General features: G+C 42.0%; 2 protein-coding genes across 2 annotated transcripts in view; both read left to right on the top strand.

Annotated features, from left to right (window-relative positions):
* EPC2 (enhancer of polycomb homolog 2) overlaps positions 1–2,835 on the top strand; it is a 75,488-nt gene extending 72,653 nt beyond the window's left edge. Inside the window, exons 13-14 of the mRNA XM_042469168.1 lie at positions 27–360; positions 1,587–2,835. Of these exons, the coding sequence (XP_042325102.1) occupies positions 27–360; positions 1,587–1,659 (407 nt within the window). The 3' untranslated portion in view covers positions 1,660–2,835. The remainder of the gene's footprint in view (positions 1–26; positions 361–1,586) is intronic.
* Positions 2,836–9,976: 7,141 nt separating this feature from the next.
* Positions 9,977–16,991, top strand: part of KIF5C (kinesin family member 5C) — a 99,914-nt gene continuing 92,899 nt past the window's right edge. Inside the window, exon 1 of the mRNA XM_042445127.1 lies at positions 9,977–10,270. Within this exon, the coding sequence (XP_042301061.1) occupies positions 10,142–10,270 (129 nt within the window). The 5' untranslated portion in view covers positions 9,977–10,141. The remainder of the gene's footprint in view (positions 10,271–16,991) is intronic.

Below are 16,991 nucleotides of genomic sequence, written 5' to 3'. Positions count from 1 at the left end.
GTTTTTTGTTTGTTTTTTTTGAACAGCAACATCAAAAACTTTGTACTCCACAAATATGGCTCTATCATCTAGCCCAGGGATCTCAGCTGTACAGCTTGTAAGGACAGTTGGCCACACCACCACAAACCACTTAATCCCAGCATTGTGCACAAACAGTCCTCAGACGCTTCCTATGAACAATTCTTGTCTCACCAATGCAGTGCACCTCAACAATGTCAGTGTTGTTTCTCCAGTCAATGTACATATCAATACAAGGACTTCAGCACCATCGCCAACCGCCTTAAAACTTGCCACAGTTGCTGCCAGTATGGACAGAGTGCCAAAGGTGACTCCTAGCAGCGCAATCAGCAGCATAGCAAGGTGTGTACATAACTGAAAATGGAAGAGGGTTTTTAATGTGTTCTCTTGTATGTCTTCTTCCTTTCAGGTAAAGAGTGTACCTTGACTCATTCTAGTAATCCTAATTACTAGTTTTGCTACTAATTAGGAGATGCAGTGAGCTATAAAGGCAGTGAGGGTCTGGGAAACTCATTCAGCCACTACTGAAAACTTGAAATCCAACAATTTTCCATAATGACTTTTAATTTTCTCCTTTGATAAAAAATTATTCTTGATTCCCGTTTCTAGTCAGAACCTGAATTCTCTTTTCATTTCTTTGTTCTCAGGGAAGAACTATTTACCCTTAACCCTAGTTTTAAGTTAAACAAACACCTCATTTATTCATTCTTTATGTGTGCATAGTAACCACACAAGAAGGGGGAGTACTAGTCCTGCCCCTTCTTCTCAGTTCCTTAACTTTCTTACACTTGAAGAACTGAAATGCAGAAACCCTCCTGTCCATCGAGGCTATTCCTGGAAAACCTCATGTGGAAATTTCAACTCATGTGGAGAGTTTCCATTGGTTTCATACCAATTGCTCTCCAGGTGGAAAGGGTGATGGAATTGACAGATGAGAGCTAGTGTGTCTCTCCTACCCCCTCCCCATATTTACTGTTTATGCTTACAAACTGACTGAATAGAGCTGCAGTTGTCTACAGAATGAGACACCTTTTTTTTCAAAATGTTATTTGAGAGGAAAATTTGGAAAATAATTTGGTGAAGAGATTGTTATTTATTTAGTTATCTGATTTATATCCTGCTGTCTTGCCAAAATGAGATTCAAAATGGCCAACAATACATTTAAAAAGATCCAGTTAAAAATTAATATACAAAAGTTAAAACAATTAAATATCAACATTATTAAAATCATAATGAAGACAGCTAAAAACCCTTGAAGCATATTTAAACTATAATTACAATAGGTTAAAAAATAGAGCAGAGTTCCTCCAAATGGTAAGCTCATTTGGAGGAATAAAACACTGAAGAATATTGAAATATCATCACATTTCTTTTTCATTTTAACAGAGAAGGGCACAAGTGTACCATGCTTTCCAGAGGCTTATAGCATTTGTGAAATTTTACTATGCATTTGAATCACAGATCTGGAAAAAACACTGATAACCTAATACCAATTATTTCAGAAATTAAATATTGCATTATTAGTTTGCCTGCTAATAACTCTTTTCTTTTCTATTTTTTTTCTCCAGAGAGAACCATGAACCAGAAAGATTGGGTTTGAACGGAATAGCAGAGACAACAGTAGCAATGGAGGTGACATAACCTAAATGCAGTGGCTCAACCTGTGCTGATGGTGTAGTCATTTATATTCCAGCTGAATGCAAAACAACACTCTGTGGATCACAGGGAATTAAAATGGACCTAAATGGACTATCATATCGTATATTAAGTCGATATATAATGTACATTTTGTAAAATTGGGAAAATCACTACCTTGTAAAATAGTTTATTTGTATCATCAATATTATTTCTGTTACTTGAATAGTAGATATTCATCATCATGCTTTTGCACTTGAATTCGCAACTGAATGGATTTAAAAATAATTCTTTAATGGGATCATGAGCATGAAATGGGATCCTGCATCACTTGTTTTAATTATTTATTTTGCCATGTTTACATTTTGTATCTTGTAAAAATAAATCCAACTTTGTGTCTAAAAAAGTTAAAGATTCATAGCTAGGAAAAATTCTTGTAATTTTTTTCTAAAGGAAATGTAAAGTTTTCACTTGGTTCATTTTGTTTCACAATTTTAGATGGACTTTTTGGTAAATACTTTAGTGGCATTTCACTGTCAAATATGAAGTTCAAGGCAAAATAGTATTTTCTATTACTGTGCAGGGGAAAGGGATGGATCGATACATGCAAATTTAATGTAGTAACCCACTTTTCCATATATTTTGAATGTATATTTCTATTTATAATACCAGTTTATAAAAAATAATTACACAGAAAACCTGACTAGTAAAATTATGCATCTAGCACATATTAAACTGTGCAGATATGAAGAAAATTTTCAACTGATTATATTTTATCTGAAGTCTGCATAATTTAACCGGCTTTTAACCGTAACACACCACATAAATGATATTTTACCAGGTATGTATTGCATTATATATCATTGCAATAATTATTGGATGTCTAGATATCGAGCCATCCCAGGTGATGGGGGTGGGGGGAGGGTTGTGGCAGATTGTCTTTCAATTTTGGAGAGTTTTCCTGTGGCTACAAGGCAAGTAACGGGTTGGAAAAAGTCTGACTGTAAGCGTTGGACACTTTCGTAGTGTAGTGTTTTAGTGACTTTTTTTATACGGTTCTTGTAAATTAGATACGTGTAGTGGTGTTTCAGAATGTTTGTTTATGCACTAGTTCAGACAACTTTCCCTGTTACTTGTTCTTGATAAGTGAAAACTGCAGGGAAATAAAAATACATATCAAAACATGGGCACTTTGCATACGTATTTATTTCACAACATGGAGAACAATTTGGAAGCTGGACGGTCATCAAATTGAGATATCTTCTGTGCAGCATGTATATTTCACCATCATCCAGCAAAAATGGTGAAAACATAGAAGCTTGTGCCAGGCACATGACCTGCGAAATTGGGGGATGCATGCGCAAAAGTAGCTGCATGGACTGGATCTCTGAATCCAGCATGTGGGGCTGCATGTGTGATTTCCAACATTGGACTAGTACCTCATAGATACTACCAAACAAGCAATGCTGTAAGAGCTGACCTTGCAGATGTGTGCAGAACTCTGCAGGCCATACATTGTTGCATGTGTCAGTGTCTGCATTGGGGCTTAAAACTCAAAAAGGGAGATTTCCTTCATTTGTACTTGATGTGCATTAGTGCATATTGCACAAGTAATCCCTACCTCATAGCTGTAATTTACGCTTTACCTGCTTTTGCAAAAATCATCTGAATGGACATTTTACTACTTGATTATCGAAGTGGGAAAGAAATCGACAAAATTCACCTATTTTATTCTACCTATCTCTTTGAATTTATATTTTGAAGTGAAACTGTACATACTATAAAATAGCAAATAACATCTGGGTTTGGCTTCTTTACACTTAATTTAATTTTGTTATACTACAGGTTTTTATGTTGTACTTCTTTTTCAAAAGGTATAAATTGTGTGTGTATACCATGTTATTGATATACTTCCCTCAGTTCTATAAAGAATCTTTTCTTCTTCTAAAGTGAAATGTATTGAGCCTCTTTGCATCTTGGCTATCAGAATTTCCAAAAGGTTAAGAAGTAGGAGAGAGCCAGTGGACATTCTCCCTCTTGGGAGTTAATGGATGTTGTTGCCTCCTGGATGTTTTAAGAGAATTTAAGAGAACGAAAGGATTAAAATCTGTTCATCTGACAACCATTTTCATCACATGTGCTGGCTCCTACATGGTTTGCATATATATGTTTAAGCCAGTAGCGCTTGGTACTCCTGAACTCTTAAGAATTTATCTGTAAGATTTGTTTGTAGAAATGTGGATTTGGCTAAAGTATACTGAAAGCTTATAGAGGTATTTGGTATTGTGTGATGGTTTTTACTGGGAAGTCTGACAGAGAAAATAATGACCTCCTCCCTGAACAAATCTTGCCAAGAACTTCCCATGATAGGTTTGCCTTCAGGTTGCCATAAATTGAAAATGGCTTGAGGCACAAGACCACAAACCAAAGTGCATGTGGAGCCTACAAGATCCTTCTCCTAAATCTAATCCATGCAGGAGAAGAGGGCTAAATTTAATTGCTAATCTCAGAGTACATTCACTGATCTGGGAATTTGTAAAAACAGCACTAGCGTGAGTTTCACTAATTCTGCAGATATGCTCCAGTTGGGACTCACAAGCAGATTTGAACCTGTGGGAATCAAATCGTAGCGTACATGGGTCCAGCTCACCTTAAAAGAACAGCGGGAAGGAATATGCATATATTTCCTCACAACAGATGACTTTTAGTCAGGTCAATGTAAGGTTCTTGTCCTCTGTAGTATTATAATGATAAACTGCACTTCATCAGAGTTTAGGGAAATGTGCTTCTTTTGGTATATACGGTATACACTCATGTATAAGTCTAGAAATTTAGCTTGAAAAATTGACCCAAAAAACCTGAGTTGACTTACTCAGGGGTTAATCTAAGTACTGTACTTTAGTGTGCTCTCTCTCTCTCACACACACACACACACACAACCATCCCCTGGTGAAAGGCAAGTTTAATTTGCCCTGGAAGCATTAACCCCCTTCTTCTCTCTCATCCATCCAGCCTTTAGTGTATGCACCAATAGTTATGCCTGCTGGAATTTTGTAAGCTCCTAGGCATTATTTTCCTTTGCTTCAATCTTTACATCCTTCATTACATGTCCTTAAGTTTTACCCTCGGCTTATCTATGGGTCAAATATCAAAATCCATAATTTTGGCCCCAAAAACCTATCCTACATGAGGTCGAATTATAGTCGAGTATATACAGTACATTTATAATTCAAGTAGGGGTCATTTGAGCCCTTCACAAAACTATTCCCCTAAGTAAGCATCTGGTAAATTTTCAGCAATGAAAAGCAACTTTTCTATTGCTTTATCATCCTGTTTTGGCAGTTACTGCTAAGGATAGGGCACTGCTAAGATGTATCAAGAGAGGATAGAAAAGCAAAAAAGAGTGATGGCTAACCAAAATGCACAAAACACTTCATGCAGGTTTTTGAAGCCCTACTGGCTTGTTCATGAGGCTAAGGATGTTAATTTCTCAAGAAGTCTCTGTACTTTTACACCTGGAAAATCTTTTAGTTGCTGTATAGGGAAGATTTACTGTCCCAAAGAATACTGTTTACCTTTCCTAGAGGTAGACACATCAAAGAATTAAGTCCTAGTCTGAGAATTAAGTCCCACTTTGGGCACTGGAGCATTACAGTCCAAAATGGACTGCATTTGAGTCCAGATGGGAAATGCTTGTTGTAACCATACACAAGTTTTGTATTTATTTTATATGTCTGTGTTGTTGTTGTGTGCCTTCAAGTCATTTCTGACTTCGAACACCCCCAAGGCAAGCCTATCATGGGGCTTTGCTTGGCAGGTTTCTCCAGAGGGAGTTTGCCATTGCCATGCTTTGAGGCTGAGAGTGTGTGACTTGCCCAAGGTCACTCAGCGGGTTTCTTTGGCAGCCACTTGTTTATACCTGGGCAGGGCCATTGCTCAGTGGTGGGGCTGGAAAAGGCTCTGGGTTGAAACACTGGAGAGCCGCCGTTGTACAAAATTCTGAGCTAGATATGCCAATTGACTTAGCATAAAGCAGCTGTCTATGTTCACTTAATGCCAAGAATATACTGTAGTGACAAAGGCTTCCGGGGCTAGTGTAAGAGAAGAAACCTCCCAGTATAGTCAGAGTATGATCATGGTGTAAAGGGGTAGAATACATCAAGGATGCTTTCAAATATTTTCAGAATTAATCAGCAGATGCATTATAAAGCCTATAAGAACCAGTTCTAGGATCCCATAATTTTATTAAAGGGAAGTCATTCCCTCTAGCAAAATCAGTGTATAAGGTCTTGTTCTTCAATTGTTAGAAATTACTAAGGGAAGTGCAGCTAGGGCAAATTGTAATGGCTGGCTGTTTGCCTTTGGATTTGAGCATGCATGTCTCATATGTTGACTTGCTTGCCTAAATCAATTTTATATATACAGTATATATATATGCGCACAATCTGCAAACTGCCATTCAACTTCCTAGCTTTGCTTTGGTGGTAATCATGTTCTGTATGGAAGAAGAATTTATTTTGGTCAAACACGACTACGATTTGCAAAATGAGGGCAACTTCACATGTAACAAGCTGCCTACATGGAAGGCACTTTATTTAAGTATTATATGAAGATTTCAACTTGACTTTATTGCAGGAAACATTCACCACATTGCGTCTTTGTATATAGCAGAAGAGAGAAATGCGTGGAGCTGGAGTTGATACTGATCCACAGTGAGAGAGGTTGCAGGTTTTCCAGCCCTGTCTCTATAGCACTCTAAGCAGTCACTTACAATGGACCAGACTAGAAACACTCAATGATTAAGTTTAAAACAAGGCAAGGGCAAATATACAAGTACAGTAACACACTTGTTATGAGATAGTGACATGAATGGGAATTGCCAGAGAATCATCACCTCAGTATCCTGAATTTGAAAGATAGATGAATATAAGATGCATGACAGTAAACTGCTAGTTTTCTCAGAAATATTACAGGCTTAGGCTGGAACAAGTGATACTGCTGCAAGTTATGATAGGCTGAAATATCTTGGTCAACTTTTTCAGGAAACATCCATTAATATTTTGCAAAATACAATTAAAGTAATGCAGGTTTCTTTCTCAATTGCAGCATTATGATTGTCATGGCTCCATTGTACAAAATCTTGGGATTTTTAGTTTTGTGATGTATTTAGAATTGTGTTAAGGGGCTCTAGTGACTCACCAAACTACCATGGCAGTTAAAGAGATCTCAAAGTGTTATAATTTGCTAAAATGAAAGTGACTGCAGAGTCTACAGAAAATCAGGAGGGCAACCAGCCCTTCAAATGAAGGTTTAAAAAAAAAGTTTATATATTTAATTGTATAATATCAGGTGCCTCCTATGAGTAACGGACTTCATCAGCTCCCCATTTTAAGCAGCTTGAAAGCATAGCAGGAACCACTGTTGAGTATTAGAAATGATATCTGTAACGATCTATGCTATGAATGTTTTGATTGTTCCCTATGCCCTAGTATTCCCCAGAGTGGGAATCAGGATGCTTTCCAGATGTTCTTAGTGTGCAACTGCCAGCACATCTAGCTAGCACAGCAAATGCTTGGAGTCATATAGTCCAACATAATCTGGAAGGTCCTAGAATTCTCATCCCTTGCTTACACCTCCCTGCCTAATGGTAAGCTTACTTGCAGGGGCATCGCTAGAGGAGGGCAAGGGGTGTGCCTCACACCTGGTGGCACTTCAGAGGGGGTGAACACCTGGTGGGGTGGCAAGTCAGTGTTTGTCCCAAGAGCCCCCCCCCCCCGCCAGTCAGTGTACCCTTGCCCTCTGCCCACTGCAACCACTGGTGGGGTACTGCTGCTATCTGGTAGCCCCTTCCAACTGTGACAGGGCTGTGAAGTCAAAGGCTTCCTTGGCTAGCATCCATAGGTTTTTTTTTTTTGGTGGGTTTTTTGGGCTATGTGGCCATGTTTTAGAAGAGTTTATTCCTGACATTTCGCCTGCATCTGAAGATGCCAGCCACAGATGTAGGCAAAACATCAGGAATAAACACTTCTAGAACATGGCCATAAAAAAACTATGGGACAGGGCTGCTGGCCAGCCTGGGAAAGGGAGGTGCCATTGGGGGCCATTGACTCCATCCCTTCCTGTTGCCATTGCCTCTCTTTCCTGCCAGGCCAGCAGTCTCTTCAGACCCAGAAGGGACTGCCATTTGCCAGCAGCACCCCACTGCCACCGGCGGATGCCTCTTACCAAGAGCATCTCTCTGAACTGGGAAAATGGGCTTTAAAATGGCAAATGAAAATTCAACAAAAGCTATGGATACATACAGGGGTTAAAAAAATGTCCCACCTTTACATATTTGTTGATGGATTTGGCAGCAAATGACCAAGGCTCTAGGGGCTGTGGTTGATAACGCTTTGAAAATGTTGCCTGGCAAATGGTTGCTCCAAACAAAGAAACACTGATAAAAAAAGGCAGATTCCAAGGTGGTCATAACTAGAAAAGAAATCAGAAATAACACTGCCATTATTGAGTTGCCGTCGTACACAATGGGGCTGTCATTGGAATTCTGTATCATACAGTTCTGGTCCATGCACTTGAAAAGCATGTTGTTGAGCTAAAAAGCATGCAGAGAAGTGCAACCAAATGAGCAAAGTACTGGAGCGACTCACACAGAAGGACAGATTGCACTCTTTGGGGCTTTTTGGCTTAAGAAAAATGCAAGTAAAATATAAGATGGAGATGTATAAAACAATGCATTTTCTGATCCTAGAAGCCAAGGCGGTCGACTGAAACTGGATGGCAGGAAATTCAGGAGAGATAAAAGTACAGGACCTAGTTAAACGGGGCCTTAAAGGGTGGCATCCAGTGCCACAAGATACAGCAATGGTTGGCAACTGGGATGGTTTGGCAAAAGGATTGGATGAATTCATGTAGGATGGGCTTCTCAATGACTACTATCTGGACCATCTCCAATATAAGAAGCAGTATACTTATAGAGAGCAGGTTTAGATTCTGATGGAGGAGGATTGAAGACTGGAGAGAGGGATTCCAACCATCTCAGATGTGCAGGTGGCACCATGCTACTAGCAGAAAAGCCACCAAGACTTGGAAAGAGGACTGAAGAAAGTCAAAGAGGAAAGTTCTAACTCTTCATCTTGAACATTCAGAAAACCACAATAATGCCTACAAGAGATTTACCTTTTAGATTCAAGCAAGAGCAGCAGAAGGAAAAGGGTTTCCCCTGCTGCCTCGGTCAGGGCAGAGACTGCAGTCCAAAGGAGCCAGGAGAAGGCGAGGGCTGGGGAGGAGGGCAGCTTGGCAAGGGCTGGGCAAGAGCCTCCAGGGCACAGATGGCAAGCTCCAGGTTTGATGCTGAGTCCATGCAGTCTGACACTGCGGAATGGAGGGCCTTCCAGGGGGAATGGGGAGACGCCGCCCAAGAGAAGGAAAGGGATGGAAGCCCATGCTGCTTCGCCCTGCGCCAAAAGGACAGAGGCCCCTTGGAAATGCCTCCTGGGCCCAAGGAGGACATGGAGGACGAGTCCTGAAAAAGGAGCAGGAGGAGGAGGCTCTGGTCTCTCACCGTAGACACCTTCTTCCTGCCTCCACCTGCCTGCCCTTGCGGAGAACTACAACTCCCAGGATGCGCCGGCAGCTCCTGCTGCCTCTCCGGCTTTGGGCGGGTTGATGTAATGCGGTGAAGTCACAAAGCCCAGAGGGATTCAGGCAGAGAGAAAGAGAGAGAGGGAGAGGGAAAGGGAAAGGGAAAGGGGTGGGCTGGAGGGCGGGTGGAGGGGGCCCAGGAGGAGCCCCAGGAGCTGAGCAGGGCCAGAGCAGGAGGAGGCATCTGGCACAGACAGACATCCCAGGAGCCCCAGCCAGGAGCCCCCTCCCTGCCCCCCTTTGGCAGCCCCTGAAGAAGGAGAAGGAGAAGAGGCCACCCCCCTCCGCCCAGCCAGCCCCACGCTCTTCATCTGGGCAGAAGCCGCAGGGATCCCTTTCCTTATCCTTTCTTTCTTTCTTTTCCTTTCCTTTCTCTTCCCTTCCTTCCTTCCTTTCCTTCCTCCCTCTCCTTCTTTCCTTTTCTTTCCTACCCTTCTCTTCCCACCTCCTCCCTTCTTTTCCTCCATCCCTCCCTCCTCCTTTCCCTCATTCCTTCCTTTTCTCCTTCCATCCTTCCACCCTTTCTCTCTCTCCCTTCCTTTCCTCCATCCTTCTTCCCTTCCTTCTCCCTCCCTCCCTTCCCCTTCCTCCTTTCCTTTCCTCCTTCCTTCCTTCTTGCTTTCCTTTCCTCTCCTTTTTCCTTCCTTGCCTCCCTTTCCTACTCTTCCCTTCCTTCTTTTCCTCCTTCCCTCCTCCTCCTTTTCCTTCCTTCCTTCCCTAGTTCCCTCTCTTTGCTTCCCTGAGGATGCCTCTCCCCCCGGGGCTCCCCTGACGGGGCCGGCGTCCTTCCTTCCTTCCTTCCCTCCTCCTTCCTCCTTCCCTCCTTCCTTCTTTCCTTGGGGCTGAGATGATGGCGGACCCAGCCGAGTGCAGCATCAAGGTCCTCTGCCGCTTCCGTCCGCTCAACGAGGCCGAGATCCTCCGCGGAGACAAGTTCATCCCCAAATTCAAAGGCGAGGAGACCGTCGTCGTCGGGGTGAGTGAGTCCTCCTCCTCCTCCTCCTCTCCCCCGCCGGACATGTCCTACATTGGGAGGGAGGTCACACTGAGGACAAGGGGGAGCAGCTTCTGGTGGCTGCAGCTCCAAAAAAAAAGAAAGGACCCTCAGCTGCTAGGGGATGGTCCTCTTTTTCCAGGACATGTCCTCCATTCCAACCTTCTGTCCGGGAGGAATCCTCCATTTTGGGGCATCACTAAGAAGCATGGGTTTACATTCATAGGAGGGTTTGGAGCTTTGGTTTAGGAACGCCCTCCATTTCTGTCTTGGAGGTCCTCCATTTTGCAGTGCCTGGTCCTCCTCGGGGTGGCCAGAGGTCCTTCTCCTTCTCCAGGACCTGTCCTCCATTTTGCAGTGCCTGGTCCTTCTCCTTTTCCAGGACCTGCCCTCCATTACCACCTTCTGCCCAGGAGGAATCCCCAAAGGTCCTCCATTTTGAGCATCACTAAGAGGCATGAGTATGCATAGCTATTGGTGACCAGACGTCCTCCTTTTCTTCCCCAGGACAGATCCTACATTTCCACCTTCTCTGCCCAGGAGGCATCCCAAAAGGCCCTCCATTTTGAGCATGGCTGAGAAGCTGAATTTACATTCATAGAAGTGTTTCTGAGCTTCTATTGGGTCATGTCCTCCTTTTCCCCTACATTTTGCAGGGCCTTGTCCTCCTTTATGAGGACCTCTGGTCACCCTGCTTGGGATGCACCTGCCTTGTACAAATAATAATGCAAGTTATTGTTGTTGTTGTTGCTGTTGTTGCTGTTCACTGCCCTCCAGTTGACCCCTTGGGGCCTTGTTCCCTTGGCGGTGAGGTGGCCACCCTGTTCTGCCACAACCCTCAAAGATGGAGAGGCATGAGGGTGGTGTCCCTGTTTGCCCACAGTCCCCACAAAATGGCTGAGGGTTCCCCCCCCCTTTTTGCCTTTGCATTGTCTTCCTTCCTCTCATTGTTCCCAGCCTCCACCTTGAGCCCCACAAGGCAACCCAAGGGTGCCTTATGATGGCGGAGGGAAAGGACTGTGGGGACCCTTTTCCTTGCCCTCCACCAAAGATGGGAGAACAAAGGTCAAGTGCTTTCTCTCCAGCCTCCTTTCCTTCCCTTCCCTTCTTTTCCCTCAGGGCCCAAAGTTGGGAGGATGACTTTCTAGAAGCATATGGACCCCCATTTATTTTTTAGGTGAACAGTAAGTAGGCTGCTAAGGCCCAGAGGGAAAGCACTCTTTTGCGTCCATTTCATCCCAAAATATGGAGGGGATGGAAGGAAGAAAAATTGTGGTCCTTCCTGTATGGGGAAGGGGAAGTTACAACATTGTTGTTGTTCTTGTTATTTGTTGCATTTATACCCCGCTCTTTAGAAATGCTCTCAGAGAGCATCTTACATAATTAGACAGTTCCCTGCCCTCAGGTTTATAATCTAAAGTCGGAACATGCAAGGCACGGGAAGGTGGCCTTGCGTATTGAGAGAAGTTTCCCCTGTGTTGGTGTCGGCCTAGGTGTAGCACACACACACACACACACACACACACACACTAATAATTGTTGTTGTTATTATTACTATTTCATTATTATTGTGTAGGCCACATCTGCACTGTGGAAATAATCCAGTTTCACTTCACTTTAACTGTCGTGGCTCAATGCTACGGAATTATGAGAACTGTAGCTTGTTGCAGCCCCAGAGCTCTCTTGACAGAAAAAGCTAAATGTCTTACAAAATGACAATTCAATTCAAAGCATTGAGCCAAAGCAGTTAAAAGTGGTGTCAAACTGGATTATTTCTGCAATGCAGATGCAGCCTTATTCACCTCTCTTCAAGGTTCGAGGTGGAGTACAACACAGATGGAAACACTTGGTTTGGTGTTGCATTGTGGCAGCATGGCATAGTGGTTTGAGTGTTGGATTATCATTCTAGAAACCAGGGTTTGATTCCTGGGTTGGCCCTGAAACCCACTGGGTGACCTTGGGCAAGTCACACTTTCTCAGCCTCAGGGGAAGGCAATGGCAAAACTCTTCTGAACAAATCATGCCAAGAAAGCCCTGTGAAGGGGTCACCATAAATTGGAAACTACTTGGAGGAAACTACATCATCAACAAGAACAAGCCTTCAAGTCATTTCTGACATATGGCAACCTTAAGGCCATGTCATTTTCTTGGCCAGATTTGTTCAGAGGAGGTTTGCCATTGCCTTTCCCTGAGGCTGAGAGAGTGTGACTTTCCCATCACCACTGAATGGGTTTCATGGCCAAAGAGAAAATCAAACCCTGGTCTCCAGAGTCATAGTGAAACACTCAAACCACTACATCATGCTGGACTAAAGCCATTTAAAGAAGTTAAGTTAAAAACACCTAAACACAGGAAACATAAAAATCACAAAGAGTCATGGGGTTCATTTTCAAGGCAAACATTCCCTATGGAATAAGTATTTGGGGGCTAGAATTCATGCTGACAGATGCCTGAAGTCTTATCCATTAATATAAATGTTCAGAGAGAGGAAAGGCATGTAAAAATGGGGACCAAAGAAGCCACCAAACGCAAGAATTTCTAATGGTGTTGTAAGAAAGACAAGAGTTATGTTGCAAAGCTCTGTTCCAGTGGATGATGTTTGTTTTATAGGCCTTCATTCCCATGGCTGAATTGCCACACATAGTGCTTTATGATACAATTGACCTTGGATTAGGTTCCCTTGGGTTTGTGGAAGGCTTAATTCTGAATGGATAAACCTAAGATTGTGTGGTTGCAGGCCACTTTCCAAAAGGCTGCTGGCATCTTGCAACAAAATAGAGATTCTTCTCCCTCCATTGGGTAACTTCTGCAGGGAGAAGAAACCTGCCATGCAAGGCCTCACTTGGCTCAGCACCTTCTTTTCCTACCTGCAGCAAGGAAGAAGAAGGGCGATGCTGGGGGACTGAATGGAGTCAACCTGAATGGACTCTTCCAGCGGCCTCCCCTCATTGCTGCTGCAGCAGCCTTCCAATCTCTCGCATTGATGAAGCTGATGTCATCTGGATCCCTGGGCATGCTCACTTGCTCTATCCTTTCCCCCATCTCTCCCCCCTTGGTGCATTTGATTGATTGACAGAGGGCAAGAAATTGCTTGAGGGATCTCAGAGGTGGAGGAATTCCCACCTTCCCCTCCCCAGCCCAGCTGGGCTTTGGAGTTCAGGCATTTTTAGCAGCACTGACTGAGTTCAAAGCTTGCCAAGCTGCAGTCTCTGCAGCAGGGAGAAGCCGGATTGATGTAGTCTGTCCAGAGATGCTCTTTAGTTATCTTCTGCATTTGATTTTTTTTTTCTTTTGCTGCAGTCTATACCTTGTCTTAAACAAGGTTCCTCTCTTTGTTGGGTCCTGGGTTTGTTATCAGTATGAACCTGAGAAATGTCTGTTGCCTTTATTTTTATTGTGCTGGGTAGGATGAGGGTCTTGAATAATCTTTTCTCTTTATAGTCTGACTTCACAGATGTCTGGCTCAGTGGGAGTTTAAGCTTTCTTTGTCCTTGCTTTGTAAATGACCCAGTTGTAACCTTCCACCACCCCCTGGTTTTTCAGGCAGAGCTTCAAGGAACTAGGATCATAATTATAAGACTGTTAAAGGTAGATAATTGTTCCACAAAGTCTTTCTGCTCACTACTGATATTCCTGGTGGTACATACATGTAGAGTATATGTGGTGATCATGCTCTGTTAATGTGGGTTTATGGACTCCAGTGAATTGAACATGACAGATAGGATGTATCAGAAAGAGCCTCAGCGGACAAGTCAGGGAGGAGAACATTCTCTGAACTTAAGGCAGATAGTTGGATGCCGCTGTACTAAGTCAAGGATGAGCAGCTTTGTCTCTTCAGCAACCCTTTAACCTCTCAGTAACTTTTGGGATAGGGCTGTCTGAGAGGTGGTGAAACAACATCACTTTCAAAGCTTAAACCATGTCTGCAAAGGCATAAAGGGAAGAACTTGTGCTCAGAGACTGCTAAGGGGTTGCATGCCAGTTTTTGTATTTGTCTGCGACAGTGGAGAGGTCTTTGTTACGAGAGACATTGCTGAGCTAATGTGAATATATTGGCACAGAAACTTAGGTTGCACTTTTCTGTGCAGTCAGGGTCATGGTCAATCGTTGGTTTGGCTTAGCATGATGATTCGTGTTCACTAGAGGAGCCTTCCCTCACCTAGAGCTCTCTAGGTATGTTATGCTACAGCTTCAGCCAGCATGCTGATATGGAAGAGGCAAGGATTCAGATTTCTAAATTCTAATTGGAATTCAGATTGCATCAGATTTGAAGCAGGACAATACAGTCTGATTTGGGACTGAATCCAAATTTCTGGATCAGGCCTGGAACCAAATTGAGAAGGGCCCTGTGTTTAGAACCACCCACTGCTTCTACCCCACTTGGCTGCTAGGTTAATGGAGCCATTGAGTTTGTACTCCTACTGCTGCCAAATACTCATCAGCAACCACCAAGGCTAAGCATCTACACTCAAAATATGACCCATGTTTTGGGCAAAATACCTGTGATAGGAAACCCTAAGTCGTACCTACATCCTCTCTGCCCTTCTTTTGGCCCTAAGGATAGGCCCTAAGGGATATTTTGTTCACCCCAATACCAAATCTTTAAACAGGTTTGAGGAGAGTTTTCTCAGCTGTCGTCATCATCGTTTATTTATTTATATCCCACATTTCTCCCATTAACAGGGATTCAAGGTGGCCAACAACAAATTTAAAACAGTACACATTAAAAATATGAAACAATTAAAAAGTGTAAATATAAAGTTTAAAAAGTAATTAAACAATTTTAAAATTTCAAAACATCACATCTTAAAATATTTCAATAAAATAAAAAAATATTAAAGCTCTCTCTCCCTTGTTCCCATCAAATGAGTCTGAGAGCTAGGACAAGGTGCTTAGTATTTTGCCCTTCCTTTAATCTGTATTGGCCCAGAAAACATCCAGGGATAGCCATATTGGCCATATAGCAAATCCTGCAACATAAAAAAATCCACCAAATAATGATACTTTTACATGTTGCACGCTTTTGAAGCTCCACTGGCTTCTTCACCAGACAAAGGTGTTTTTCTCCAGTATGGTGTTTTAACTCCTTGCCTGATTAAGAAGCCATCTTTGGAAGCTTGCAACATGTTTATTGTCCATTTTGTTTGCCCAGGCCTGGCAAAGCAACCCTGGAAACCTAGGCCTAAGGACAAGCTCTTTACTTGCTATATCCCTCAGGAGAAATCCATTTCTCTCTCTGCTTGGACTGAGTAATATCTGCACTCACACCTTTGCTTGTTGTTTTGCTTAAGTTTTTAAGCAGGTGATAGCGATTCTGCCTCTAGAAAATGTAGCTTATGCTGAGACTGCTTTTGACCCATTTAGCATCCCTGCATCTATACTGCATTAGATTTCTCCCACATCTGTACCATTACTGATTTAGTCATACATCACCCAGATAATTGTGCATACTGCTTGTATGAGTGATCTTTTTGGTAATAAACATAATATCCTGTTACTATACAGTAAATCCTACCTGTATTGTCTAATAAATTTCCCCCCACTTGGGAGTATCCCAGTTATTGCTACAATGCATCATGGTTTTTAATGGCCGTTGACATGGACTTAGACATGAATTTAAGGTTAAGACATGTCTACCCAAAAACATGTAGGGATATAGATACAGTATATGGGTATGTTAACCTCTCCAGTTGTTCCAAGGCATATCTACATTGTAGAAATAAGGCAGTTTGGCACCACTTTTTAAAAAATTAAATAAATTATTAAACATATTAAAAACTCCACAACAATCATAACATTTATAATACGTAATATATACCAACTAATACACATCACATCTTATACTGTATTAGAAATGTACATACTCTAACATAATATTTTCCAAAGTAATAAGAGCTTCCCATTAATCCTGTCAAACCCTTTACACACTCTACAACTTATAATTGACAGAGGAACATCTTATCTTACCCCTTATTCTACTTCCATAAGATTCTTATTATAACTTACACAGCATTCTTATTATAACATTCTTACTCTATTTATTCTTTTTATTCTCTTTATTCTATTCAATTTCCATATTTCCATTATTCATACCTTATTTATATTCTTTATCTAATTCTAATTCTAAACCAAATTTATTCATTAAAATTCAATATTGCTATCTTTCCCCACCTCTTTTCCAAAAAAATGTAATTACTATTAACCATTCTTTATCAAATTGAGTCAGTGAGTTATATTTTATTAAAGAAGTTAACCTACCCATCTCTATCGCATCATACAATTTAATCAACCACTCTTCCTTTGTAGGGATGTCTCTAGATTTCCATTTTTGGGTATATGTTATTTGGAGAAAAAAATGGGAAAATTTTGTATTATATGATAACAATAGTTTGGCACCACTTTAAGTGCTGTAGCTCCCTCCTAATTTTATAAGGTCTTTAGCTTTCTCTGCCAAAGTGTGCTGGTGCCTCATCAAACTACAGATCCCAGGATTCTATAGGATGGAGCCATGGCAGTTAAAGTGATGTCAAACCGCATTATTTTGACAATATAGATGCACCCCAAGGGATGGTTGCAGGACTCTTGTGCTGTTGAATAATGATTTAGATAGGTTTACTGCTATTGTTTAAAACATTTGTTATTTAGTGTTGTAAGTAATTGGTTAATCACTGTTTTGGTTAGTTCTCAGTGCACAACAGGTACA

This window comes from Sceloporus undulatus, chromosome 1 (genome assembly GCF_019175285.1).
Source record: "Sceloporus undulatus isolate JIND9_A2432 ecotype Alabama chromosome 1, SceUnd_v1.1, whole genome shotgun sequence".
Lineage (NCBI taxonomy): Eukaryota > Metazoa > Chordata > Lepidosauria > Squamata > Phrynosomatidae > Sceloporus > Sceloporus undulatus.
Note: the sequence above shows the minus strand (reverse complement) of the source record. Positions and strands in the feature narration are given on the sequence as shown.